The following is a 19411-nucleotide window of genomic DNA, read 5'->3' as shown; positions in this document are numbered from 1 at the left end:
TGACGCACATGCACCCTCAGATCCCTGTGTTCTTGCAAGCACTTTAGAATTCTCCTATTAAATCTATCTTGCTTCTCACCATCCCTTCTGACAAAGTGCATTATCTCATGCTGGATGTATTAAATTCCATCTGCCACTTGTCTGCCGATTCAGGTAGCTTATATCTTGTTGGAGCCAATTCATTTCATCCTCATTGTTTGCCATTCCTCGAAGTTTGGTATCATTACATTTTTAAATTTTGCTTCATAATCCAGTATCCAAGTCATTTATAAAGCAATTAAAAAGCAGCGATTCTACCACTTGGTAGCATTTGAAAGGTTCCGCTGGCGAGAATGGCCTGGAAATTCCGGTCACTGGATTTAACTAAGGGCATCAGGCAGCCCACATGCTTTAGAAGATTGCATTTTGACTTGTACAGTACTATTGGTTTTTTCCCCACATGAATGGGAATTCCCATGTTTTCATGTTGAGCTTAATGGCCTTTTTCCTGTTCCTAAAGATTCTTCTGTTCTTACAAGTTGAAGGGGCATGATGAAAGTGAATACTCATAGTTGTAAGTATCAACTCAAGTTCTTTAGTAAAGATGCATATTGAAGAGCTGTTCCCACAAAAGGGGAAGGAGGGTTAGACAAAATGTAGGAATAACTATAAGGTTGCAACACTGACTTGACTGATACAGATGAAGCTCTATGAACATTTGAGAGAGAAGGTTTATAACACTGTCAGGTAGATGGGGGTGCAAAATATAATAAATTGTTAAAGGGGATTTCTATGTCTGATGTTATACCACTGAGTTCATGCTCTGATTTATTTCAGGTGATTAAAGGTCCACTCATTTCTTCCAATGTAAGTGTTGGTAAATACAATTCGACTGGGTCACATACCAGGCAACCATCTGGAGCCACACAGCCACCCTGTTCACCAACTCACACTGAAGGTAGACAATAAAAGGAATCTCTCTGCCCTAAGTTGCAATGAAATTCTACAAGGAATGAATGTGTGCAACAGGGCTCTGAAAGCCAAGTACCAGGAAATCCGTATCAATCTACAAATTTATGGCTTGATAAACTAAAGGTTTATTTTCCATAGCTGGTAGCGATAAGCAGAATATGCAGTTCAATTGTTCAGTTGATTCAAATTTCCCAGGGTCCTGGTCATTCTGCAGGTCTCTGTATCGGATATTTTATTTGTTTTTAGATACTTTAAAAATCATTCATCAGATCTGGGCGTCATTGGTTGTGCCAACATTTTCTACCCATTCCTTTTTATTAAATAAATTCCAATTAAGGGGCAATTTAGCATGGCCAATCTGCCTACACTGCACATCCTTGGGCTGTGGGGGTAAGACCCATGCAGACATGGCGAGAATGTGCAAACTCCACACGGACAGTGACCTGGTGCCAGGATCGAACTGGGATTGGCACCATGAAGAAGCAATGCTGAGCACTGGGCCACCGTACCATCCATATTACCCATCCCTAATTGCTTGCTAGGCCATTTCAGAAGGTAGTTAAGAGTCAACCACATTGCTGTGGATCTGGAGTTTTGTGTAAGCCAGATCAGGTAATATTTCCTTCCCAAAAGGTATTAGTGAACCAGATGAGTTTTTACAATTATCAACAATGGTTTCATGGTCATTATTTGATTCCAGATTTTTAAAATTGAATTCAAATTTCATCATTTGCCATGGTGGGATTCAAACACATGTCCCCAGAGCATTATCCTGGGTTGTTGGATTACTAGTCCAGTGACAATAGCAGTACGCCACTATATTAAATAGTATCAATAGGGTTGGTGATTTATTCTGCCAAGAACATGTCTACAATAGTACAGACATTCAGAAGTAGTGTTTGGTGGTTCTCTCAATGACAAAGAACACACAATACCTAACTCAAACAGATAGCATCAAAAAGAATTGTTTTGTTTGAAACGAGAAGTAAAAATAATTGGACACTGTGGGTGTACCTACACCACATAGATTGCAGTGGCTCAAGGCGACAGCTCACCACTTCCTTCTGAAATGCAATTAGAGATGAGTAATAAATACTGTCCTGCTAACAATGCCCATTTCCTATAAATAAATAAAAATGAAGGTTTCTGGAAGATTATGATATCAGCATTGTCCAATATTGTAAGATAAACCAGTGATGTGAAACAGATCAGTTAGCTGGCTCCATTTCAGAATAGAGAGATCTCTGACAGGAATTAAATAATACTAGAAAATTAATGTCATTGGGATGGATTTGACTTCCAATGATCAAAGCTCTAATTGGTTAATCTTTAAAGCACCTTTACAAGATATAGAAGAGACTACCAACCGTGTAGTTGCCCTCCAACACTGATCACAAACAGAGAGGTTCAAACTGGAACAGTAGCACACAGTATGTGTGTTGTAGTATTTTCTCAGTTTGTTCCTGAGCATGTTGCCTCCCACTAGTCTTCTGACAGTATAACACTGATGTCTTTCTATCTCCGACCTCTTTGATGTTGCTGATTTCACCATTTTTAATGGAAGAAATACAAGAATATAACTAGAAAACTAGTGAGTCATCCGAAAAAAAAAACATAAAATAGTCAATATGATCCGTATTAGAGTAATTTCAACCATTTGTTCACTGGTTTGGAATTTTTTTATTCCAATTAAATTGTGTTTTCAACAAACAAATCTTCTGAGGCCGTCCAATATATCAATTAATAGTAAAGATAATTGTTGAGTGGTAAATCTAGGAGCTGGTTTAGCACAGTGGGCTAAACAGCTGACTGGTAATGCAGAACAAGGCCAGCAGCGCGGGTTCAATTCCCGTACCAGCCTCCACGAACAGGCGCCGGAATGTGGTGACTAGGGGCTTTTCACAGTAACTTCATTGAAGCCTACCTGTGACAATAAGCGATTATTATTATCTCCTCTTGTGAATGGAATAAATTATAAAGGATGGGAGTCACCGTCCCACCAGACTCATTTTCTGGCGGGGCATGCCCCCCGTCGGCAGTGGGACCTTCCATCCAAGCAGCTGGCCAATGGGGTTTCCCATTGTGGCACCCAACACCGTTGGGAAATCAGCTGGCGTGAGTACACTGCTGGCGAAGCGGAGGATCCCACCGACAGAGAATGCCGCCCATATTCTTCAGTTTCCAGTTCAGTATTCAGTGAATTATGAGCATAGGGTAAGAATGATTGTAAGAAGCATAATAGAAATTGATTAGATAATGGCATAAACAACAGAACCAAATCTATTAACATTACATCCATTTCTTTACGTTTTATAGTTCAATACACTACAATGCATGGCTGATACAAATGGCAAATTACCCCTCTTATAACTCCTTATTTCATTCAATCACAAAATAATCTGAGACTGTATTCCAAATCAATACGTTATCACCAACATAACAACTCTGTTGATTCACTGCCCTCAACCTCCACAGTGGCTACTGCAATATAGTTACACCTATAAGTAGAACAATCTGTGCTTCAGTCCCTGTGGTGATATGCATCACTGTAAATACACAAGGGGTTAATGTAAATACACTGCGACTAAGTAAACACTAGAGGGAGCACCAGAGACATCATGACATGCAGGCCTTGGTTTTCAATTTTTATGTGGGGGACCTTACAAAAATTGATATACCCGCTGGACATCCTCTGACAACATTACCATATTACCAATGAGCCCCTATTATAACCTCTGAAAGGTACATCTAGAGTTTTCTGACTTTGTCAGTAGAATGGCAGGGTAGGACTTCCATTTGCCCAGAGATTTCTGTTAACGCCATAGTACATTTTCCTTAGGAGTATTTAGTTTAATTTACAGGACAAGCTTTCAGCAATTCAACCTCCACTACTGTGAAGGCGGAGATGGGGCAGGCCAAAGAAGTTAAAGGGTTGCTGCGGTTAAAATGAGTCAAAGTACAAAGGGTCACTCGAAAGGGGAAGAGATAGACATAGAGATCTGGAGCTGCACTTAAAAACTGAGAAATGGTGAGAGGGGTGGTCTGTAATAAGTAATGCCTCAGGATTCTCAGAAGCTGCAGGAGAATTAATACTGGAAGAGGTAATTGGAAGGGCACAAAGGCTATTTGTCAGCAAAGCAATTATCCCTCAGGAAAAGGATATGCAGACGGTTTGAAAGGAGATAGCACTGGCAGTCAGTGACAACTCTAGCGGCCTGTCCAGAACTATAACTGGTTTAATGACCATTCTGACAAAGGTGAGAGAAAATACAGTGCCATGTACAAGCTGATCTGCTTTTGGAAACATGGGTCACTACTATACTATCTATATAGTGTTTTTTTAATGTGACCCTTACTAGGCTTAAAAGATCACACTATCATCTCCTCACCTACCGTTCCATGGCATGTCTTTTGAAATGTTTCTCTGAAAAATGAAGTGGCGGCAGAACTTCCTGCACCTGAATGTACAGTGGGAAAGCTGCAGATATTTGGGTGAAATTACATTATCAGTTATTTGTAGCTTGTCAAATCCTTTGGAGAAAACCCAGCAACTTCTTGGTAAATGTATCAGCGAGCCTGTGAGAAACGGAGAAATTTGAGGGAAGGTTCGTATTAGTAATGGAATGGAGTGTGTACACAATGTGCTTTCAATAAAATGTTTTCATGTATTCTGATAGCTTAAAAGGCCTCCTGCTATTGCCTCGTCTTGGCTTCTAATTTACAAGTTAGAGTGGCACTTTTCTAAACTTCATGTCCTTTGTGTCCCCCAATGCTGATCACTTGCAGAGGGAAGCATTTGAAGAGCAGCTGGTCTGCACCTGATTCATTCATCCCGTAATAGCACCCTACTTACTCAAGCACTCAGCCAGGTACACCCATTCAGGAAAAAAGGCATCCCGGAGACAGCTAAGCTATCACTCGGGGAATCATAACAGCACGGTGAATACAAAAAGCAAGGAGAGAACAGTGGGAAAACAGCTATCTTTCCTTGGAAGATGGCAGAAAGAGCCACCCTTGATTAAGCAAACAAATATCAAGAATTCAGGGGCTCAATATTTAAAACATTTATGATTTAGGAGCATAAATTTTACAAACAGGAAGTTGTAGCAGTTTCCTCTCATGTGGCACAAATGGTGAAAATGTTAAAGGAGTTCACAACACTTCATCTATAATACAATGAATAATATATGCATGATGTGAGGAGTCAGGGGATCAATACGGGCTCAAGACATCAGGAAGAGGGTTTGGAGCGGTAGCAATGGCTGGTTTCTTCTCTGAGGACCATCTTGGTTCAGAGCTGTTAGGACTTAATTGGGACCATTCAACTGGGTCTCATTGCAAACTATTAACCCTACTAAATGCAGCACAGGATACTGCCTCTAATCTATACCGTGAAGGAATCAACACACAAGAAAAAGAATATCAGAAAGACATTCTGCAAGGTCATCAACTACATAGGCACAAGTTACAGATCAGACCTTGAAAACTCTATTGGCATTGATTCAGACTCAAATCTCAACCTCCTCATACTAAGATAGCACCAAGTTGGTTTAAGAAGATCAGATCAGAGTTTAGGAAAAGTGCTTTAGGCATAAGAGGGTTGTCACATTGATAACAGGTAGCAGTAGAAGTAGACCATAATGAAGCAACAAGGTGGTTGTAAACCTTTTGAAAACTTGGGACTGATTATTCCTCTGGGCTCAGGAAAACCCGACCTGCACTGGCTTGCAGACTGCACCACTGATCCATGTGTGACTTTGCATGCAATTTTTGTCTTTTCACACGAAAGTCGAGTTTGCAGTGCAATTTATGAGCTACACTGGAGTGTATAGGGAGTGTGGTTCCAGAGGCAGGCCGTTTAGATGGTCCGATTTGGTTCTCAACAGAGGTACCCATGTCCCACTATGTTTCAAGGTCCTTTAAACCTGCCCCCTTGAATCTCCCATGCTTGTCCATACTCTCTCAGATCAATCTTGCCACTTTGTGCTGTCTCTCTGCCCCATGTCAAAATAATTTTAAAAATATCAGCCAGAGCCATTTACATCATAGTAGAAACGATAACAGCAAAGATGCACAGGATATTTTGTAACACTTTTTCATCTCATTATGATGCTTTCTTTATTAGAAAAGCAATGCATGTGAACAATACATAATACTGGCCAATGTGAGGGTCAATTTACCGTTAAAGGACAGATCCCTATGATGAATCACTGCATTAAAATACATTTACATTATAATACAGCACCTAATAGTGACTTTTGAGGTTGTGAAAACACTTTCTACTTACCTTTCAATGTGTTCCAGATTCCTTAGCGGGTTCCATTTTCTTCACAAACTCTCAAACATGCCGACCTTTTAATGGGCTTCCAAAACTCACATCACCAGATTAAAATGGTGTCCACCAGGAAATCCAATTTTTATTCGATATTTAAAATGGGGAACCCGGCATTAGCAGGAGTGTGTGCGCATGCCAGGAATTCCTGACCCACAGAAAGTTGAGAGGAAAATGGTGCAGAACTGGGAATGTGGAACAAAATCAGCTTACCTCCAGACAAAGTTTGGCTCTTGGGAATTGTGTGTGTATGTTTGTGTTTCTTTAGGTGGCCAGCTGTTATTCCTCTTATGTGGTGATTCACTATTTCCAGCATTGATTTTTTAATGTTTTGAAATAGACTGCTGCACTGGAGTGACTGCTTCTTCCAAGAACAATATGGAATTACCTGAGCAATCAGTAAGTAAACACTCATTCCACAGGACAATGAAGTATTTCCAGATTATATATGAATATGTGGTGATATCCATTCTACTTTCAACAACAACTTTCTACTTTAACTGCAACATAAAACTGAAAAGAGGAAGGGTCTTGAACTGGTGGACAAACTGGCATCCATTTCATGAGTGGTTCAAATAGACTGGGCTTGCTATTCAAGCCACTTCTGTAACCAACAAATTTTCAGATGACATACTACTACAAAAGTGGCTATACTTATTCTTATGCACAACTACATATAACTTAGTTGTATGTGTATTAAAAACAAAAGGATTTAATTGGCCATTTTTGGACATCTGATTGGTCGAAGATATATAATTAATGAAAGTAAAAAAAGTAATTAAAATCACCATAGTCCCAGATGACATAGAACATAGAACAGTACAGCACAGAACAGGCCCTTCGGCCCTCAATGTTGTGCCGAACAATGATCACCCTACTCAAACCCACGTATCCACCCTATACCCGTAACCCAACAACCTTAACCTTACTTTTATTAGGACACTACGGGCAATTTAGCATGGCCAATCCACCTAACCCGCACATCTTTGGACTGTGGGAGGAAACCGGAGCACCCGGAGGAAACCCACGCACACAGGGGGAGGACGTGCAGACTCCACACAGAGTGACCCAGCCGGGAATCGAACCTGGGACCCTGGAGCTGTGAAGCATTTATGCTAACCACCATGCTACCCTGCTGCCCCACTGACCATAGGCTGTTTTCCTCTTTGAGGGGGAGAGCTGGCTGGTGGTAATTTAACTTGAGGGCTATCACACCTCAGGCAAAGGGCAAGGTCGACAAGGTCATGTATAACCTCAACCAGGTTACAAGCCCTTCCTGTGGGCCTCGTTCTGCATCACAAATCAGCTGTCAAGCCCACTGAGCTAAACCATTGTTACATAATTAGTAACAACCAATCAATAGCATTAAAGGCCCCTGACTATTATGGACACACTGATGTACATCACAGACAAAGGGGCTAAAATTCCATGGCTAAGTAATTCCTGTTGTTATACTGGGTGCTCACTGGCATCCTTTGCACTGACCATACCAAAGTATATGCGCTCAGTGCAAGAGGTCATCCTACTTACATGCATTGAGGCCATTAGGAGTATATCCTAGATGCCCACCTGCCCCAGGTGTTTGTAAAATGTGGTACTAATGGTCAAACCAGATAGTAGGCTGCTAAATTCCTCTTCCAAAACACAAGACTTGCCAGGTCAGCGTCTTTAAAAATGTACCTTTGACCTTTGTTTCAGCGCATAACCCAACATTCTATCTCTAAATGGGATCCACAAGCTCTTCTTTCTGGATGTACTGGCTGTTCCCCAAGAGACGTTCCCAAGACAAGGCTGCAGTACCTCATTGGTCTATGAGTTTCTGCTCTTGTACCTCAATAGTCTTGTTTTGGAAGACAAGTATATAAACAGGAAAACATATACACAAAAAAACATATGCACAAAATCCCAGCCAAGGTATGCCTGGCATATCTGAGTCCCAGCGTAGTTTCAACCTTTCTGCTTAAACTCCCACTCTGTGCCAAAGGGGTATGTAATTTCAGCCCACGATTTATATGTATTATTAGTGTCTGTTGAAAGTGCAGTGTGACATCTCCAAAACAATCCATCACAAAGAGCAAGGCTCAAAGAACTTATACTGGTGATGTCTACAAATATTATTTCACCTTGTGGTTATTTTAAACTTAAAAGAGGAATATTTGTGTCATGAAGATGAGCTGGACCAAGTTTCAGGGACTAGAAAGGCACTAAAGAGCCAGGCATAGAACATAGAACAGTACAGCACAGAACAGGCCCTTCGGCCCTCAATGTTGTGCCGAGCCATGATCACCCTACTCAAACCCACGTATCCACCCTATACCCGTAACCCAACAACCCCCCCCCCCCCCCCAACCTTACTTTTATTAGGACAACTACGGGCAATTTAGCATGGCCAATCCACCTAACCCGCACATCTTTGGACTGTGGGAGGAAACCGGAGCACCCGGAGGAAACCCACGCACACAGGGGGAGGACGTGCAGACAGTGACCCAGCCGGGAATCGAACCTGGGACCCTGGAGCTGTGAAGCATTTATGCTAACCACCATGCTACCCTGCTGCCCCTCTTTTGATATAAGGCTGTCACTTGCAAGTAACAGATGATGTAACTTGATGTGATTTAAAACATATATTTTCTGCAAACGTGCAATATAATGGAAAGATTTTGCAAAACAGTTTACAAAAACGATGTAAATTTTATCCCAACGTGAGTGACATCGGTGCTGTGGAATGGAACATTTCCCTCTGAGGAACCCATTATCGGCATCAAACCCTGCTGATCAGGTGATACAGAGTTAGATGCAGAACAAAGTTTGTTCTACTCTCTTGCAAATGTTGAACTTCAATTGCAATCTCAGAAGAGTTGTTCATATTATCTTAGTCTTGCATTTTTCCATTTCCTACTCCAGACATTATCTGGTCCCTCTGCATCCGACTATAAATAGAATGCAATGAGTTATATAGAATAGAATCTACAGTGCAGAAGGAGGCCCTTCGGCCCATCAGGTCTGCACCAGCCCTTGGAATGAGCAGCGTACCTAAGCCCACACCTCCACCCAACCTTTTTTTTGGACACCAAGGGCAATTTAGCATAGCCAATCCACCTAACCTGCACATCTTTGGACTGTGGGAGGAAACCCCCGCAGACACGGAGAGAACGTGCAGACTCCGTACAGTGACCCAAGCCGGGAATTGAACCTGGGATCCTGGAGCTGTGCAGCAACTGTGCTAACCACTATGCTGCCAAGTAGCTCTGCTGCCAGTCGCTTTGTGAAGCAAATATTTCCTTAATTTTGAAGGCAGGCAAGAATCCTGAAGAATGTGCATCCTATTGGCCAATCTCACTTTCGGGTGTTTGCGAGTTCAAATCTATTGGGCATACACAACAGGTCAGGAAGCATCAGTGGAGAGGTAAACAAAGTTAAAGTTTCAGATCCACGATGTTTCCTCAAAATTGAAAACATTACAGTTGTAATACGTCGCAGGCAAGTACGGAGACAGAGAAATCTGTAACTTCTCTCCGTTTTTCCACTTCAGATAAAAGAGTCATCTGAAATGTTGGATGGAATCATACCATTTTTCAAAGTAGCAGTTCCAGTGAAAAAAACGTTTTGGAGAAAACACTGAATATCCAACCTCTCCAACAAATGTTTTTTTCACCATGTGATTCACGCTGTGCTTGTGGTGGCTTATCGCTTATTTGCTTGTCCCAGGAAAACACCTCACCACCCTCCCTGCACTTGTCCCAAATCCAGTCAGAGGATGATTTCCAGGAAGACAGCACCAGGATTTTCACAGGGAGACCTCACCAAACACCTGGATAATGTGGAGCAAAGATGTGACATCCTCTACCCGTATTCTCCCAGACCTCCATCAACCAAGGTCACAACCCAGGCTGAAAGGCAATGGCCGCAACAGTGAGTGCCAGCTTGCTGCATTAGAGGACAAGGCAACATCAACAGTGCTTGAAGAAGATGAAAGCACTTCTTTGCGCAGCGAGCATATAATGTATACCAGAGCATCCCTTCACACACCCTTCACACCTCCATGGTAATCTCCCACCCAGCCACCTCACAAATTCCTAACACTTGTCATGGTGCCCTCTCCCTTCCCCCCACTCTCCAAGTTCCCCCAGTAGATAATCTGCTCCTCACACCCCTGATCTCACTCACATCCCACACATGCCAGACTTAATCTCTATCTGACATGGCAGGACTACTGCCTACACTTTCCCCATCTGTCCCATTGCAGGACAAACTCAAGCACAACTGGTGTGAGTGGGTACAGCCTGCCGGAGTCATGCCCGAGCTGAGAAGCTTGACACCCTTTGAGGAGAGAGCCCTTTAGCTGGCAGACGAGGAGCAGGACCGCACCGGACAGAGGGTGAAGTGGCTGCAGCAGACAGAAATGAAAATCATCATGACGTGCAGCCATGGGGCAAGCCTCAAGTGAGTTAACTTTCTTCCTTCATTTATCCCACGTGATGCACCAATGCCATCTCACTTCCCTTGCAGGTCAATCAGTCGACCAGCCCGGACCATTCACATATCCTCTGGACACAAGCAGCTCCAAGGGAGACATCTTGGAGACTGGTATCAAGGAGACGACACAGCTGTCACCTGTACCCTCCACCAGTGCAGATACTCACACCTCAATGGGATTAATTAGTAGGCAGGCTTCTGGGTCACTGACTGGCGAGCACCTGACAGTTGAAGATCCACAACAGGTTGAAGCAGGGATCTGACACTCAGAGGGATAATGGAGCCCAGGCTGATGACATGCCCCTGGGCCCAGTCATCCCAGAGCTGATGGAACTGCAAAGGCAGAGCCATGAGCATCAGGAAGAGTACAGCATCCTTCCCCCAGCTGCATGGCTGACTGAAGGAGTCCCATCGCCTTCTGCCTGAGAAGACGCAATGAGGCCAACACTGCAAGGGCGACGTCTGCAGTCGAGACATTGATGCAGGATGTGCACTCCATGGGGGGAAATGTCCGCTCCATGGTTCAGCTCATGACCTCCATGGCTGAGGGCATGAACCCCATGGTACAGGGCTTTAACTGCATGGTGCAGGCACTGGTGGGAATCCATGAGTGTAAGATTAAAGGATGGTGGGGCTTCAGGTTCTCACTCCAGCTGCTCCTCTATCCCATGGAGGAGCCCAGGGGCCACTAGGCATCCAAAGGGAAGATGATTAGCAGGAGCGCTGCCCGTAGCCTTAAACTGAGCAGACCCTGGGGGTGCCCAGCCCATATGACACCACCCTCCCTGTGAGTGACACATCTCCATCCCTGCACACTGAGGAAGGCCCGTGCAACTCGAAAGAAGCCTGGACTCTCAAGCCTGCACCCCATCCTTAAGGCACCACATGAACACGGAAAGTCTCAAGGGTGCCAGTGGACACCTCATGCTCCCTTTCCAGGGACACCCGAACATAAATGTAGCTGCGGTAGAGGGACAGACAGTCGGGTCAGATTACCCCCTCAATCGCCTGCTGCCTGGAACTATTGATGGCAACTTTGGCCAAGGCCCAGTAGCAGGTTCATGAGCAGGTGTTCCTCCTTCCCCGTCATTCTCCACACTATGTAGATCAGGAGCATGGGGTGAAATGCAACCAAAACTGCAACAAAAGGTTTTTGAAATAACTGAAAAGGGAGTTCAGTCTAAAACAGCCGATACAGGCATGGTCCATTGTCTCCACAAGGCTGCAAAAAGGGCAGGCATCTGGGGACTCCATTAGCTGATGCAGTCTATGATTGTATAGGCCTGCAACACCCTCCACTCCTCGTCAATAGGGGATCTCCAATGGGGACCTCCACTTCTAGATGGCAACAAGGCGAAACAAGGCATGTCTGGGCGACGGACAAGAGCGAAGAAGTGAAGGATGTGCAGCAGCCTGTACACAAAACCCCTCAGCGCAGTGCGAATGAGTAACGAGGGCATTTTCGCGAGATGGCTCAGGCTGTGGAACTCCAGCTCCTGAGGTGAGGGTGGGCCGTGGGGGGGGGTAGGCGTGGTGTCAGGGCTTGGAGCCAATATAAAATTCCATTTGAGCAGGGGTGCCTTGCTGCTCACTCCTCTCTAGCTGGTTCCAAACTGGCCAGCTTTATTTATGCAAGGAATCTGCTAATGATTTCTCCGCCTCCCCTCATTGGCGAAGCTCATACTCCCAAAGGATTGTGGGATTGCCATTAGTCCCCAGCCAGTGGTAAGCAGGCAGGTTATAACAGGTCCAAAAGGGATAACCTCACACTTGCTAACATGGAAATCCATCTGCCACAGTTTTGCCCATTCACCTGGTCTATCAATATCCCTTTGTAATTTTATGCTGCCACCAGCAGATTTCAATGAGATTCGTCAGGCATGACCTTCCTGTAATGAATCCATTCTGGCTCTCCCTGATTAACTAAGACAATTTGAGGTGTTCTGTTATCCTTGATTATAGACTCCCAACACTTTTCCAACCCCAGGAGTTAGGCTGTCTGGTCTGTAATTCCATGGTTTTGATATTTTGCCCTTCTTAAACAGCGGAGTGACACAAACAATGTTCTAATCCAGAGGGATGACTCCTGAATCTAGGGAACTCTGAAAGACTATAGTTAGGGCATCTACAATCTGCCACCCTACTTCCTTCAACAACTTTGGATGGAAACTGTCAGGTCCTGGGGATTTGTCACTCTTTAGTTCCATTAATTTCCTGATTATCGATGTTTTTTTGACGTTAATTTTATTTAGTCCTTGTCTTTAATCCACTCTTAATGTCCTCGGGAAAGTCATCCTCCTTTTCTACTGTAAATACTGAGGTAAAGTCATTATTCAACATGTCTACCATGTCTCCATAGTTACTGACAACATCCCCACTTTTATCAAAAGGCCAACATTGCTCTTGACCACCCGCTTTCACTTTATGTAACTATATAACTTCTTATTATTAATTTTGATGTTTCTTCCACGTTTCCTTCCTGATGCACTATCAATTACGACGAGACGAGAGTAGAATGTAATCGAGGCTTTATTACCTCAAGATGTGTAGCCGCCTGCAGCTGCTGCCGAAATGGCTGCAGCTCGGAGAGCCCACACATTTATACTGCACCTACAGGGCGGAGCCAGAAGGCAGGGATCTACCCCCATACCTGTACTACAGGGCCTTACCATAATACACCACATATGCGGTAAATACAATACAATACAACAGTGGTAACTACCACACTTTAATAATCTCTTTTAGCGGGCGCCTGGATCCGTCGTTGCAAGCGCCACAGTCTCGGTGGTGATTCAGGTGTCGGTTCGGTCGTCGGTGACTCCAGGAGCATGTCGACCTCATCTTCATCCCCGGATGGGACCAAGGGGAGGACTGGAGCGGGGGCTGTGGTGGGGTGCGTTGGGGTGTGGGAGGGTGGCGCCGGGGCAAGGGGGGAGAGGTGTGGGGACGCAGCTGGTGCCAGGTCCTTGAGGGAGACTGTGTCTTGGCAGCCGTTGGGGTACGCCACGTAGACGTACTGTGGGTTCACGTGAAGAAGCTGTACCCTTTCAACCAATGGGGCTGCCTTGTGGAGCGGAGAACGGGTCCTGGACCTGCCAGCCACATTGGGAGCGAAACCCCGGAGGTGGACTTCCTGGGGAAGGCAAAGAGACGTTCATGGGGAGTTTCGTTTGTCGCCGTGCAAAGGAGCGACCGACTGGAGCGGAGGGCGTCGGGGAGGACATCCTGCCAGCCGGAGGCCGGGAGATTTCTGGACCGTAGGGCCAGCTGGACGGCTTTCCAGATCGTCCCATTCTCCCCCTCCACCTGCCCGTTTCCCTAGGGGTTGCATCTGGTCGCCCTGCTCGAGGCAATGCCCTTGCTGAGCAGATACTGGCACAGCTCCTTGCTCATAAATGAGGATCCCCGGTCGCTGTGGACGTAGGCGGGGAAACCGAACAGAGCGAAGATGGTGTTGATGACGGTGGCAGACGTCATGTTGGGGCATGGGACGGCGAAGGGGAATCTGGAATACTCGTCTATCACGTTAAGTAAGTACGTGTTTCGATTGGTGCAGGGGAAGGGCCCTTTCAAATCCACGCTGAGGTGTTCAAAGGGGCGGAAGACCTTCACCGGGTGCGCTCGGTCTGGTCGGTAGAAGTGCGGTTTGCACTCCGCGCAGACCTGGCAGTCTCTGGTGATAGCCCTGACTTCCTCGATGGAGTAGAGCAGATTGCGGACCTCTATGAAATGATAAAAACGGGTGACCCTTGGCTGACAGAGATCGTCGTGCAGGGTCCGGAGTCGGTCCACTTGTGCGTTGGCACATGTACCTCGGGATACGGCATGAGGGGGCTTGTCTGATGCATCGCTCTCGACTTGAAAGGGGAGGGTCTCGTCGACCGCGTGTATCGCAGCCTTGGCGATGTCGGCCTTGATACGGTTGAAGGCCTGTGAACCTCGGCCGTCAGTGGGAAAACGTTGGAGTGGATGAGTGGGCGGGCCTTGTCCGCATAGTTAGGGACCCACTGGGTGTAGTATGAGAAGAACCCCAGGCATCATTTGAGGGCCTTGGGGCAGTGGGGGAGTGGGAGTTCCATGAGAGGGTGCATGCAATTGGGGTCGGGCCCTAGAACTCCATTTTGGACCACACAGCCGAGGATGGCTAATCGGTTCGTGCTAAACACGCACTTCTCCTTGTTGTCGGTTAGGTTGAGGAGTTTGGCGGTGTGGAGGAATTTGGAAAGGTTAGCGTCATGGTCCTGCTGGTCGTGGCCGCAGATGGTGACGTTATCCAGGTATGGGAAGGTGACCCGCAGTCCGTACCGGTCAACCATTCGGTCCATCTCCCATTGGAAGACCGAGACCCTGTTAGTGGCGCCGAAGGGAACCCTAAGGAAGCGGACGGCCGTCCGCTTCAAACGCAGTGTACGGGCGGTCCACCTTGCGGATGGGGAGCTGGTGGTAGGCAGATTTCAGGTCCACCGTCGAGAAGACCCGGTACTGTGCAATCTGATTGACCATATCAGGTGAGGGCAGCACGGTAGCCTGGTGGTTAGCATAAATGCTTCACAGCTCCAGGGTCCCAGGTTCGGTTCCCGGCTGGGTCACTGTCTGTGCGGAGTCTGCACGTCCTCCCCGTGTGTGCGTGGGTTTCCTCCGGGTGCTCCGGTTTCCTCCCACAGTCCAAAGATGTGCGGGTTAGGTGGATTGGCCATGCTAAATTGCCCGTAGGTAAGGTTAAGGGGGGGGGGGGTTTGTTGGGTTACGGGTATAGGGTGGATACTTGGGGTTTGAGTAGGGTGATCATTGCTCGGCACAACATCGAGGGCCGAAGGGCCTGTTCTGTGCTGTACTGTTCTATATGTTCTATATGCGTGGGAGGGGGGTACGCGTCGAGCTGCGTGTACCGGTTGATGGTCTGACTAGTCAACGACCATCCTGTTTTTCTCCCAAGTTTTCACAACTACCACTTGGGCTCTCCAGGAGCTGTTGCTGGCCTCGATAATACCTTCCCGCAGCAGCCACTGGACCTCCGACCTGATGAAGGTCCTGTCCTGGGCGTTGTACCGTCTGCTCCTGGTGGCGACGGGTTTGCAATCCGAGGTGAGGTTTGAAAATAGGGAAGGTGGGTCGACCTTAAGGGTCGTGAGGCCGCAGACAATGAGGGGTGGTAGGGCCCCGCCAAATTTCAGGGTTAGGCTCTGGAGGTTGCACTGGAAGTCCAGCCCGAGTAGCAAGGCAGCGCAAAGGTTGGGGAGGATGTAGAGGCGGTAGCCACTGAACTCTATGCCCTGGATGGTGAGGGTGGTGGATCAATACCCCCGGATCGCCACGGATTGGGATCCAGAGGCCACGGTGATCTTTTGGTTAATGGGGTGTACCGCGAGGGAGCAGCGCCTCACCATATCGGGGTGGATGAACTTTCAGTGCTCCCGGAGTCCAGAAGGCAGGATGTCTTGTGGCCATCGACCTGTACTGTCGTTGACGCGGTCGCGAGGTTGTGTGGTCGGGACTGGTCGATCGTGATGGAGGCAAGGCGCGGCGGCGGTTGCAGGCGATGATCGGCCAGATGAGGTGCCCGACGAGCAGGGGTCCTGAGGCGGGGAAAATGGCGGCGCCCACGTGGCGGACTGCGGTAAAGATGGCGGCGCCCACAAGTTGCACGTGTCATGAGGGAGGCAAGATGGCGAGCAAGATGGCGGCGCCCACGAGCCGCACGTGGTCTGAGGCGAAGAAGATGGCGGCGCCCACGGAACGCACGTGGGGGTTACAGGGACAATAGCGGGACACAGACTCACCAGGGAGTTGATGCCGCGTGGCGAGGAGGTGCCTGGCATAGAGCTTGTTGGTCTGCTGAGCGTAGTTCTCCTTCAGTAGTACCATGGCCTCTGCATAGGTCGGCGCATCCTGGATGAGGGGAAAGAAGTCGGAGCTCAGCCACGCGTAAAGGATCTGGAGCTTCTGTGCCTCTGAGGGTGGTTCAGTCGCAACTCTGATGTATGCCTCGAAGCAAGCTAGCCAATGTGCGAAGGCCGACTTGGCATTGTCTGCTTGAGGGTGCAGGTGATCAGGCTTGATGCGGAGATCCATCATTTAAAAATCTCTGTGTAATAAATTGATGCACTATCAATTACGACAAGACGAGAGTGGAGTATAATCGAGGCTTTATTACGCAGAAATGTGTAGCCTCCCGCAGCTGCTGCCGAAATGGCTGCAGCTCGGAGAGCCCACACATTTATACTCCACCTACTGGGAGGAGCCAGCAGGCAGGGATCTACCCCCATACCTGTACTACAGGGCCTTACCATTATACACCTCATATGCGGTAAATACAATACAATACAACAGTGGTAACTACCACACTTTAATAATCTCTTTTAGCAGCTCTGAAAAGCTGCTTTGTGGTCTTTGACTGGTCTTTGTATCTTTCCGATTCGGTAGGATCTGTGCTGATTTTTCAGCATTTTCCTCAGCTCATTCTTTTGGGTTTATTCTGTCCCTTATCTCTTTCATTGTCCATGGCTGTTTTTTCTGTGAAGTGGAGCTTTTCCCACTCAGGGGTATAAACTGTTCCTGTAACCAGATACTCCCAGCCATTCTGGGAGGATTGGCAAACCTAAGCATCTGCAGCGATCTAGTTTATGAGTGGAAATGAGAGTGTAACTGCCCCTATTCTTTTCAGTATATGGCCTTGTAGAAGATGTGCTATAATGGAAATTTACATTCCTATTTAAGATTTTAAGTTTTTGCTCTGAAAATGCAAAATGCTACTTATTTTGCAGATGTGAAGTTAATAATAACTCATTATTTATTTTAGGCAGAAATCAGAGAGGCTGTAGCAAGCATCGCCACAGATTCTAAAACGGACAGCCCGATATCGGATGTCTTGACAGATGAAATCAACAGGCAGATCTCACCACAACGTCATCTTTCCGTGGAGCAGCGCTCTCCCCTCAGAGGCAGCTCTAGCCCCTCGGTAATCTCTGTTACTACGATCCACATCCCATTTGGCCATTTGCATGTTCTCATCTTGGATTTGGATTTAGATTTGGATTTTGTTTATTGTCACGTGTTCCAAGGTATAGTGAAATGTATTTTTCTGTGAGCAGCTCAACAGATCATTAACTGCCTGAAAAGAAAAGGAAATAAAAGAACATACATAATAGGGCAACACAAGGTACACAATGTAACTACATAACGCCAGCTTCGGGTGAAGCAGAGATGGGAGTAGTGTTAATCAGGTCAGTCCATAAGAGAGTCTGATAACAGCGGGGAAGAAGCTGCCTTTGAGTCTGTTTGTACGTGTTCTCAGACTTCTGTATCTCCTGCCCAATGGAAGAAGTTGGAAGAGTGAGTAAGCCGGGTGGGAAGGGTCTTTGATTATGCTGCCCGCTTTCCCCAGGCAGCGGGAGGTGTAGATGGAGTCAATGGATGGGAGGCAGGTTCGTGTGATGGACTGGGCTGTGTTCACAACGCTCTGAAGTTTCTTGCGGTCTTGGGCCAAGCAGTTGCCATACCTTATCATAGAATTTACAGTGCAGAAGGAGGCCATTCGGCCCATTGAGTCTGCACCGGCTCTTGGAAAGAGCACTCTACCCAAGGTCAACACCTCCACCCTATCCCCATAACCCAGTAACCCCACCCAACACTAAGAGCAATTTTGGACACTAAGGGCAATTTATCATGGCCAATCCACCTAACCTGCACATCTTTGAACTGTGGGAGGAAACCGGAGCACCCGGAGGAAACCCACGCACACACGGGGAGGATGTGCAGACTCCGCACAGTACCTGGCTGTGATGCAGCCAGATGGAATGCTTTTTGTGGTTCATCTGTAAAAGTTGGTGAGAGTTGATGTGGACATGACGAATTTCCTTAGTTTCCTGAGGAACCATAGGTACTATTGTGCTTTCTTGGTAGTTGACATGGGTGGACCAGGACAGAGTTTTGGAGATGTATACCCCTTGGAATCTGAAACTGCTAACCATCTCCACCTCGGCCCCATTGATGCTGACACGGGTGTGTACAGTACTTTGCTTCCTGAAGTCAATGACCAGCTCTTTAGTTTTTTCTGACATTGAGGGATAGGTTGTTGTCGCTGCACCACTTCACTAGGTTCTCTATCTCCCTCCTGTATTCTGACTTGTCATTATTCGAGATCCGCCCCACTATGGTCATATCGTCAGCAAACTTGTAGATGGAGTTTGAACCAAATTTTGCCACGCAGTCGTGTGTGTACAGGGAGTATAGTAGGGGGCTTTGTATGCAGCCTTACAGGGCCCCGGTATTGAGGACTATTGTGGAGGAGGTGTTGTTGTTTATTCTTACTGATTGTGGTCTGTGGGTTAGAAAGTCGAGGATCCAGTTGCAGAGTGAGGAGCCAAGTCCTTGGTTTTGGAGGTTTGATATGAGCTTGGCTGGGATTATGGTGTTAAAGGTGGAGCTGTAGTCAATAAATAAGAGTCTGATGTAGGAGTCCTTGTTGTCGAGATGCTCTAGGGATGAGTGTAGAGCCAGGGAGATGGTGTCTGCTGTAGACCGGTTGCAAATTGCAGTGTATCAGGCGTTCTGGGAGTATGGAGGTGATGCATTTCATGACTAACCTCTCGAAGCACTTAATTATGACTGAAGTCAGGGTCACCGAACGGTAGTCATTGAGGCACGTTGCCT

General features: G+C 46.7%; 1 protein-coding gene across 6 annotated transcripts in view; it reads left to right on the top strand.

Moving 5' to 3' along the window:
• The window catches only part of tesmin (testis expressed metallothionein like protein), a 270445-nt gene that overhangs the window by 89189 nt on the left and 161845 nt on the right, over positions 1-19411 (top strand). For 5 of the 6 annotated variants that reach the window (XM_038807670.1, XM_038807672.1, XM_038807671.1 and 2 more), the window contains exons 3-5: positions 817-937; positions 6624-6682; positions 17559-17717. In XM_038807670.1, coding sequence (XP_038663598.1) covers positions 817-937; positions 6624-6682; positions 17559-17717 — 339 coding nt within the window. The remainder of the gene's footprint in view (positions 1-816; positions 938-6623; positions 6683-17558; positions 17718-19411) is intronic. The other variant, XM_038807673.1, reaches the window with a different exon arrangement.

The sequence above is a fragment of the Scyliorhinus canicula genome, chromosome 9, assembly GCF_902713615.1.
Source record: "Scyliorhinus canicula chromosome 9, sScyCan1.1, whole genome shotgun sequence".
In the NCBI taxonomy this organism is placed as follows: Eukaryota; Metazoa; Chordata; class Chondrichthyes; order Carcharhiniformes; family Scyliorhinidae; genus Scyliorhinus; species Scyliorhinus canicula.
The sequence above is the reverse complement of the archived record's forward strand: the minus strand, read 5'-3'. Positions and strand labels throughout refer to the sequence as shown.